This window comes from Thermobia domestica, chromosome 1 (assembly GCF_964235325.1).
Source record: "Thermobia domestica chromosome 1, izTheDome1.hap1.1, whole genome shotgun sequence".
Classification (NCBI taxonomy): domain Eukaryota; kingdom Metazoa; phylum Arthropoda; class Insecta; order Zygentoma; family Lepismatidae; genus Thermobia; species Thermobia domestica.
This window is the reverse complement of record NC_137454.1, coordinates 136,950,539-136,960,187: the sequence shown is the minus strand read 5'-3', so window position 1 is coordinate 136,960,187 and position 9,649 is coordinate 136,950,539. Positions and strand designations below refer to the sequence as shown.

Sequence of the window (9,649 nt, the reverse complement as noted above, 5' to 3'; positions counted from 1 at the left end):
TTGAGAACAAGATCCTGAGACGAATATTCGGGCCCAAGAGGAACGGGAATGGGGAACGGCGGAAACTTCATAACGAGGAATTACATAATTTATACGGTTCACCCAACACTATTAAGGTAATCAAGTCTCGGAGATTCAGGTGGACAGGTTATGTGGCCAGAATGAAAGAAGGTAGGAACGCTTTCAGTTTTAACTGGAAAACCAACCGGAAAAATATCATATGAAGACCTAGGCGCAGATGGGAGGACAATATTAAGATACATCTCGCAGAAATAAGAATACAAAGTAGAAACTGGATCCAATTGGCTAAGGATAGAAATCAATGGAGAGCTTTTGTAAACGTGTCGTTGAAGCTTCGGGTAACATAGACCATAGAGTTAGTTACTTAATTTTAGGTGAAATATATATACTTTATATGCATTTCGTGCCGCTAGCTAGTTCCGATTTCTTTAAATCTGCCCCTGCGAAGTATCAGTAACTTTCGTGAAAAGAAAAGTGTCATGTTGATAAATGTTGCTGTACTTTTTCCTTAATGCTGAAGAAATATTGTTTGGGATTGAAATAGGTTAACGATTGGAGATTAATTCAAAATTCAACTCCAATACTTTCACTTAAATGGCATAACTAACATTTAATACTAATTCCTAACGTTTATCTTCAGTTCGTGACTTGTATTATACGAGGAGAAAGATTTGATTTAAATTTTGAAAATCGATTTAAATAAAAAAAAAATCAACAAAAATGTTTTCTTTTAAAAATTATGATTTTTTTCCACCCTGGTTGTAGGTCCACCAGTCGTTAACATATGGCATTGAGCCCGGCTCAGGACTTAAGGTCTGTCACGCCAGTAGTTTCAGTTTTTAGTTTTTGTAAGTTAAATGAACATTTTTAGGACTACAGTACATCTATATGTAGTTAGTACTGTAATAGTTTATCTTTATAGCATATGGATTAGGCACAGCCTAGCGCGTCCCCACAGTACATGTTTATTGGATTTGCGATTTCGGATAATTCGGGCTTCGGTTATCCGGGATTATACTGTAACTACATTCCACACAGAGGAAAATTAACGTAGAATATTTTTTGTGTACTCGCGTAAAATACAGTGTTCTCATTGCCTAGAATAAAACGGAATGGGAACTCTTCTTGTATCGTCACACCGGAACACGTAACACACAAACACACACATGATAAAACTAAGGAGAGGTATTGTAAGCGTCACTATCATTATATTTCACTTGAAATGGAATGGAACTGTTTACCTAACCTTCAGTTCTTCAGGAGCAGGAATTTGTCTATAATTTTATCCCGTTTTTTTTTTTTATGTTCAATGCTCAGAATGTCAATGAAACTGTTAGAATTAGTTATAGGCTGTGTAGAAACGCTTTCAAAATGCATTAAAATTATATATGGCATGTACTTTGTAGGCCCCCCCCCGCACCGCGGGGTCCTTATCGCCGCCACTGGTATGTACAGACGACGACTGAAGGCCGTTCGGATTAGGGCGGCATTCGGTGTACAGTGCGTGCGGATTAACAGGTGTTTACTGTAATATTCCTCATGATGTAGATTCACCAAATAAATAAGTGGAATAGCTATACATGTCAGCGATTATTTCTAGCTTACATATAGCAACAGTTTAGTTCTTTTAATTCAATTGTAACTGTTCCATTAAACTAGAGGCAAATTAATTGTTACAGAGCATATTGTTTCAGTGAAATCGAGTGTATCAATCAACCGCATAATAACTGCGACGAAATAGGAAACGCTACTTTAGATTTAGACGTGTTACATTTGCCGCAGCTTAAAAAAGAATTTTTAAAATAATGTTTTGTGAAATGTTATTTCGTTTCTGAATAATATTTCAGCTTATACAGAATATAATATATTGTATTACAAAAAGTTAATATTCGCTTGTACACGCTGTGTATGTACTGTAGCAACGCTCTACAATCAGCGCCTCGCGTCGCGACTGACGCATACCGACCTGATGCATGCATTTTGTACACCCCTGCAAGTCTACCATTTGTGTAGTGGGCTGTGTCAGTGCCTTGAGGTTTGTGGCGTGAAGTGACTGTAACGGCAGGCAATACGACAGGGTACAGAACAACAGGCAAGTATAATTACACTATTACTAGTAAGCATAAAATCAGATGTGTTATACGATGAGAAATTATGATATGTGAAGCAGAATATGATTAGTGTTTGCTCATTTTGCTCGGGAGACGATCGTGTTGTGTATACTGCATGAACATTAAGGGGTGTGTCACTGCTGTAAACGTTTTATGTAAGTAAGTAAGTAATATTTTATGAGATATGGAAGTTCAATTCGTGAAGTAGTTTCTATTCGACTTATTCTTGTACTATATGAATAGCGAATATAGTGTGGAAATAGTTACTAGCAGCAATTGAGTCATTACAGTGGGAAGCGCCATTTTATGGATATGATCGGAGGGTGAAATGGAACGAGGTTAAAGCACTTTCGTTCTCTGTTAAAAAGAATTGAAGCTGACGAACTTGCACTTATTTGCTAAAGTGCAATTACAGAAGTGACGTGTGTTACACTAGTAAGGATTAATTCAATAATGCGGTATAATTTAAGTGAATAATGACTGTTTTCCCTCATGCAGTGGTTGCAGGAGCGCTAGTTGTGTTGAGAGCGGTATGTGCACGATTTCTTGTAGTCTATTTTGTACATTATTAAATCGAACAATACAGTAAGTCGAACGTAAAGTGAAATATCCTTCCGTGTTAGGAGAAGCCAATATGTATTTATATGTTTACTTTTATTAAATTAAATACAAAGTTCATTGTAGTCGTCACCCAAGCAGGACGATTAGGTCATAGTTATATTAAGCTGAGCGGGATGTGAGATAACGGTGTTAGTCCTTTAGAATGCTGAACGCAATAAGCTCAATTCGTGAAAGTATTTGGGAGTATTCTTTTCTCTTTCGGTGATAGGAATTACGTTACACAAAATATTGCACATAATGTAATATAAAACATGATGTTAGTGGAAAAGAAAAAATCTTTGAGGGCACAGTTCAGAGTTTCGTTTTACGTATGCTTACGGGCGTCGACATGTAATCTGTGAACGTAAAATTTATACAAGTGAGAGTTTCTCATAAATACAATAATCTGTAAGAAATTGTTCGTTGCTATTATATTTTTTAAATACACAGATTAAGGATGTTAGGACCACGATGCAGTAAATATATCCGTTTAGGAATACTTGTAGATATCTTTTAACGCTGCGTTAAGTATTTTATAATCTTCCTCCTCTGACGTACAGTAGCGGCGCACAAGGATAATGTCTATACATTTGTTGTTCATGACACTTATTGAAGTGAAAATATTTTTTTCGATTTTATTTTTACTAGGTATGCTCGACGAAGTTTCTTTGACCTACCTGGAAACATGGGGCTTTTAGAGGGTGAAAAACTAATTGGTTGCTCCGAGAGTTAGTATCGAAAGCAATGGGAGGGTTGCTACAGTAAAGTGATTTAACTGTGCTAGTGGTGTGTTCCTTGGACCCTACACGATTTTGTTTTCACCTAGATCGAAATTCTGCCGCTGAGTAAACATGGGCCGTCATGTATTATTCTGTTTTCATACTGGGTCAGTGTTGTTTTTATATGCTGGTAGAGGCACCGTTGGATACAGGAGTCCCCACAATTATGATAGTGGAACTTTAAAAATACGTGCTACCATATGTATATTCATTGAAGCAAAACTTTTTTCGTTAGTGTTTGTGTATCAACTTCATGGAACGGGAGACAGGGCTTGACCGTGATGAAATTCACATGTTGCTTAGATTAGAGCCACATAAACCGCTTTTCAACGTTGTATTACTATTCATTTACTTATTATTATTGTAATATACCTTACCGAGAATTAATCGTATTTCATTTCAGTCATTCACTCTTAACTGTTAATCAATAATATTTTCTTTCTTTCTGTGCTTTTGAATGGATTGAGTATAGCCTGCTCCCCCCAGTGATTTTTAACGAATCATAGTGTTTCAAACGGTTCATATTAGTTCATAATGAATCGGAATCACATGTTATAAAGATTTAAGATGTAAATCTTGTGGTAAAGAGGCTTTAGTATAAGTAGTAGTAGCGGTAGTAGTAGAAGTAGTAGGAACGGGTTTGAAGACCCGCAGGGGTTGGTTGGGTTCTGTTCTCGATATAAGTAGTAGTAGTAGTAGTAATAGCAACAGTAGTAGTGACTTCCAGTTCCGATGACAAAGAACTGGGGGGAGCGGGCTATACACAAGCCTTTTGAATAAATACGTATTCCTCTGTATTGTGTTGCTGCTCAAAATTAGTAGCTTCCAAGTATTAAATGTTACAAACTACAAATAATTAAGAATTAACGAGAACGATGAATCCTCACCTCATGTTACCAACCAGCATTGTAAACAATGCCCTACTGCAGTATGACGTTAATAAACTTTTAGAAGCGTGATTGGGTGCGGTGCCCCGTATCAAATATGTCCGTGGGGCATGAAGAATTATACATATGAAAATAGTTCTTTGCTGTACTAGGCTGTCACACAAGAGAATACTTTCTTATTAAATATGACTTCTGGCAAGGAATGCACTCATACTGCCGTAAAAACTATTTCTTAAAGGAAGAAGTTGGATTAATGGGTGCAGATTGACTTTAGGAGGACTGAATATAATGCAGTGTGTACACATAGGACAAGAACTTAAGTGCGTAAGACACGAATAAACTTTTAAACACAAGCCAACTTGTGCTAGGTGCCAACTAAAAAGCACGAATGCTATCTAATTCTGTCAGTGCAGGAGTGTAACAGGAAAGGCCCAAGTAGTGAGGAGGTGCATCCTTATGGAGCAGGCGCGTCGGCGATGGTGGTTTAGACATAAGCGAGGATATTGGAAAACACTATGAACAACACATACCTTGCCTGTAGCACTGCTTTGCGACACTTCTATGATCACTTTGTACACTGCTTTCATATGGGATTTTGCTTCATTTCTTTCGTATGGTGTACTACATGATAAAGAGCACACTTTCCACTTTGTACCTTATAGTACGTGGGAGAGGTAAGATCCCGATAAATTTTGATTAGCTACTTGTAAATCTTATTGTGAAATCAAATAACACGTTTTTCCGCATGAATTTTACAAATTTATGCCCCTGTAAAATAGGATAGCATTCAAAAGCTTGCTTCATTTCACCGCATTTTAGATGCCACACTCGTTTTATTAGTTTCCGCTCTACATTTCTGTCTTTCCCAACATTACTGCAGCGTACATGTCCCGAGAAAAATGAATTCTGGACTATATGAATTTGGGTATTCATACGACATTAGGTGAATAGACAGGGTTTCACACCCACTCTTACTCACCAACCTGGGAAGAAGCCAGAAGGGACGCCAGCGACGAAGGGAGGAGCCCAGTGCGGTGCTTCTGATCAGAAATGTGCCTGGGAATTTGATAATATATTCAGATGAGATAAAATTTCCTCGTGAACTAACAGCAGTAGTTCGCACAGTAAGAGGCGAAAATGTGACAGTAGTGTCATAAACAATCTACACTCTGCCAAGGGGAGATCTGTGTAACTTTCGCGTAAGGAGTAAGGACAGGGAAACAAGAACCTCTTGTTCAGAGTGTCAAGAGCATGGGAGCATTGTTTGCCCCACTTGCTTGCGAGAATTTATTTACAAATTGTTAAATGTGGCACAATACATTATGAAGATTATAAAATACTATTGTTATGGCAGCAGTAGTATTCTCAAAGATTAGCAATCGTTACATTTTGGTGTAGAAAGCCTCCTTGGTTTTTAATCTGAATATTAGTTTCACATAATGTGTTGCTGAATAATACAAAATACATGTCAGTCCTATTTGAATGTTTTAATTATATGCACATTGCGTCTTATGAAACAATGAATATTTTTTGTATTACGTATACTATAATTGATATGCATTGTGGGGAATAGATATTAAAATGTTTTCAAAAACAATTGTGCACAATGATTATCTTAGAAAGAAATAAAATCAAGTAACAATAAGACTGTAGTGATTATTAGAGATGATACTGTATGTAGACATATTTAGTAAGAATGCAGCTACTAAATTATTATTAAGTCGTTGATAATTTCGGGAGTCAACAATTGTTGATAAGATCTATTATTAAACAAACTAAGACTACTCTCGAAGGAAGTCGTGTAGGGACATCTCTCGAAAAATTATATAATTAGGAATAAGTAGCGCAAGTGTTGTATAATTTACTCCTCCATTAGAGCTACGGTGTTTGCAGTATGTATTACCAACATCTTAAGATACTCCCACTTCCCTAAGGTCCTGCTACTCGAATACGTTCAGTGCTCTGGCTTCAGCTATTCTTAGTGGGTTGCGAAACATTGTCATGCAAGCATATCGGGTACAAATGAAAAGTCAGAAAGAGAATTAAAGTTCCTAAGGCATTAGGAGTACGATAATTATTTGCAAAAGACGCTATACTTAACGGTGTGGCCCACAGGTGGTTCAGTTACACGAAGTCGTAAATAGATTGTAAAATTTCAGCGGAGTCAGTTTTACCCAAAGAAGCTATACATAATCATACTACCGGTATGATGGAGGTTTGCACAGTCGTAAGTTAAACACAAATTGCGCAGTTCATAAACATACTTTTTACTTACACGTTCACGAACTGTGCAATATGTTCAATATTTAATGTGTTATTTCGGTGTGCCTCACACCATATTGGGAACTTGCTGGCAGTGCAATCTCACTTCAGAATTTTCTCTTGCATTACTTTGTTACTGTGCTAATGCCATAAAGTTTGTAAAAATTTCATTACGCGTACAAAGGTTGAAAAACTGTGTATCAAGAGGAGTGAGGAGTCGGTGATTTTGATAACTTGTGCCGTAGCCCTCGACGGAGCACTTCCTATTTCAAATTCAGAATATTTTAGCTGTGTATTTTGAATTGAAAGGTTGTTTATGTTGAGGGCTTATTTATACATTAGAATTCGGTGCTAAAAGAAGCAAGAGTTATTTCCGACAACTAAATACTAGTGGTAAAAAAGAACAGTAGAAGTATCTTGGCAGGCAACAGTAGTTTCAAAACGATGCGGAAGAATAGTTTTCTTTGACTGTTAATTTCGGCTACTTGGTAGTTTTGTATAGTATATCTCACTACAACTCATGCTAGCTCTGTTAGGAATGCATTCTTTGTTGTTCGTCTTGTTCCTGTTATGACTGACGATTGTTAATCTTCAATTAAGTTTAGTTGAGATTAAAATGGATAGTTTAACTAGCACTCTCTGCCAGGGTTTGAAAAAACCCGGGTTTTTCTGAAAAAGCCCAACCCACCTGGGCCCATATGGGTTTTTTCGGGTATTTTCGGGTTTTATTGTTTTTTTTCGGGTTTAATTGGGTTTTATCAAAATATTTCAATGTCTTTGGGGTAAAAGTGTTAAAATGTGATTTATATTTCAAGATTATCATTGTCACAACTTGCAACAATTTTCTAATCACTGCTGTTTTGAAAAAATTGCCGTCATTTTGAAATTTTACGTTGGATATTCGCCAAAATATATACAGCTAATTTAGAGTATCTCGTGCTTCTACTCTAAAAATTTCGACTTAAAAGACCGAAAATTGTGCTTTGTAGCGTGCATACCCGCTATTTTGAAAAAAATAAATTGTCACCATTTTAAAATTTTACGTTGGTATGCCGCCAAAATCTATACAGGAAATTTAGTATGTCTCGTGCTTGTACTCTGAAACTTTACACTTAAAAGACCGGAAGTGATTCCCTGTAGTATGTGTGGTACAAGCAGACGAACGAACAAATGCAGATTGAATCGTCCCAGAAGCCTCAGTGACGTTTGCCAAATATGAACACCAAATATATTAATTTCACAGCGTAAAATAAATGGTTTTTATTGTTGAAGTTCACTTTCGATATCTTGTGCGTTCAGTTCGGGAATTTCCCGAGCACTTGTTGCAAGAGGGATCTTTCCAGAAAATTAATTTAAGACCACTAAGAAAGATATAATTCATATTTTATAAAATAAACTAGCTTTTGGCTAGCTGGGGGCTCTGCCCCCAGGTCCCCGAGTTTCCTTGGCCTACGGCCTCACATTTCTTATCTATTGCCCGTTGCATCAACAGAGAATTTCGTGAACTTGCTCTTCATATTTCCTGAATCTGCCCACCCAAGGGCATCGCCCCCCATACAATGTCTTCACTCGGCCTACGGCCTCGCATCTCTTGAACCCACAATTCTATCATTTCTTTTCCTATTTCAACTATTTAAAAGATAAGTTTTTGAGTCCCAAGAAAACGCCCATTTAAACAACAAGGGAATTTCTTCATCACCCTTTAAACCCCTAAAAATATTTAAAATATTCACTTTTGGCTATTTTCCTGTCGGTTAGTCCTGGAATGCTATAATCATGCCAAATTTCATCATTCTAATCATGCTGGAAGGGCCTAAACATTTTGGGGTGTAAAAGACTTCCCATATAAATAACATGGGAAGGGTTTTTCAGTTCCCCATAAAACCACTCTACGGTTGGGATTTTTTATTTCTGATGTTTCAGTTAGGTAACGCTTACGAAAACATACAAGCATACCGAATTTCAAGATTTTATTCCAATTCTAAGTACCTAAAACATGAGATTATAAGTTTAAAAAAAGGTCCATTTAAATAACATGGGGAAATTCTTCATCCAATGTTTAGACCCCCTCAAAATTAAAAATATTCACTTTTGGCAATTTTTCTGTCGGTTAGTCGTGGAAGACTACAGTCATGCCAAAATTTCATCTTTCTAATCCTACCGGAAGTGCCTAAGCATTTTGGAGTGTAGAAGACGACTCATATAAATAACATGGGAAAGTTTTTCATTTCCCCATAAAACTACTCTACGGTCAGAAATTTTTATTTCTGATGATTCACTTCGCAACGCTAGCGAAAACATACAACCATACCGATTTTCAAGTTTTTATTCCAATTCTAAGTACCTAAAACATGAGATTATGTCCAAAAAAGGCCCATTTAAATAACATAGGGAAATTCTTCATCCAATCTTTAGACCCCCTCAAAATTAAAAATATTCACTTTTGGCAATTTTCCTGTGGGTTTGTCCCGAAAAGCTACAGTGATGTCAAATTTAACCATTGTAGCCTTACAGGAAGTGCTCAATAATTTGGGGGTGTAAAAGGTGTTCCACATAAATAACATGGGAAAAATTTTTCAGTTCCCTATAAAACCATTCTAAAGTTGGATTTTTAAATTTTTACTGATTTACTTAGGTACTGCTAAGAAAACGTACAAGCATACCGAATTTCAAGTTTTTATTCCAATTCTACGTACCTAAAACATGAGATTATAGGTCCAAAAAAGGTCCATTTAAATAACATGGGGAAATTTTTCATCTCCTCTTTAGACCCCCTAAAAATTAAAAATATTCACTTTTGGCAATTTTTCTGTCGGTTAGTACCGGAAAGCTACCATCATGCCAAATTTAATCGTTGTAGCCCTACAGGAAGTGCTCAATAATTTGTCAGCTCATGTAGTTTTATATATAGTTAGGATGTTTCAGAATCTTAAATGAAATTAAATATTTTCCAGCATAAAATAAATAGTTTTATTGTTGAAGTATTCAG

At 36.5% G+C, this 9,649-nt stretch overlaps 1 protein-coding gene across 17 annotated transcripts in view; it reads left to right on the top strand.

Annotated features, from left to right (window-relative positions):
- The first annotated feature begins 1,830 nt into the window (after positions 1–1,830).
- The window catches only part of hts (adducin 1-like protein hts), a 233,651-nt gene continuing 225,832 nt past the window's right edge, over positions 1,831–9,649 (top strand). For 14 of the 17 annotated variants that reach the window (XM_081763607.1, XM_081763636.1, XM_081763642.1 and 11 more), the window contains exon 1: positions 2,233–2,291. In XM_081763607.1, coding sequence (XP_081619733.1) covers positions 2,248–2,291 — 44 coding nt within the window. In that variant the 5' untranslated portion in view covers positions 2,233–2,247. Of the gene's footprint in view, positions 2,114–2,204; positions 2,292–2,469; positions 2,663–9,649 lie in introns of those variants that run through there. The other 3 variants (XM_081763624.1, XM_081763630.1, XM_081763626.1) reach the window with 3 other exon arrangements.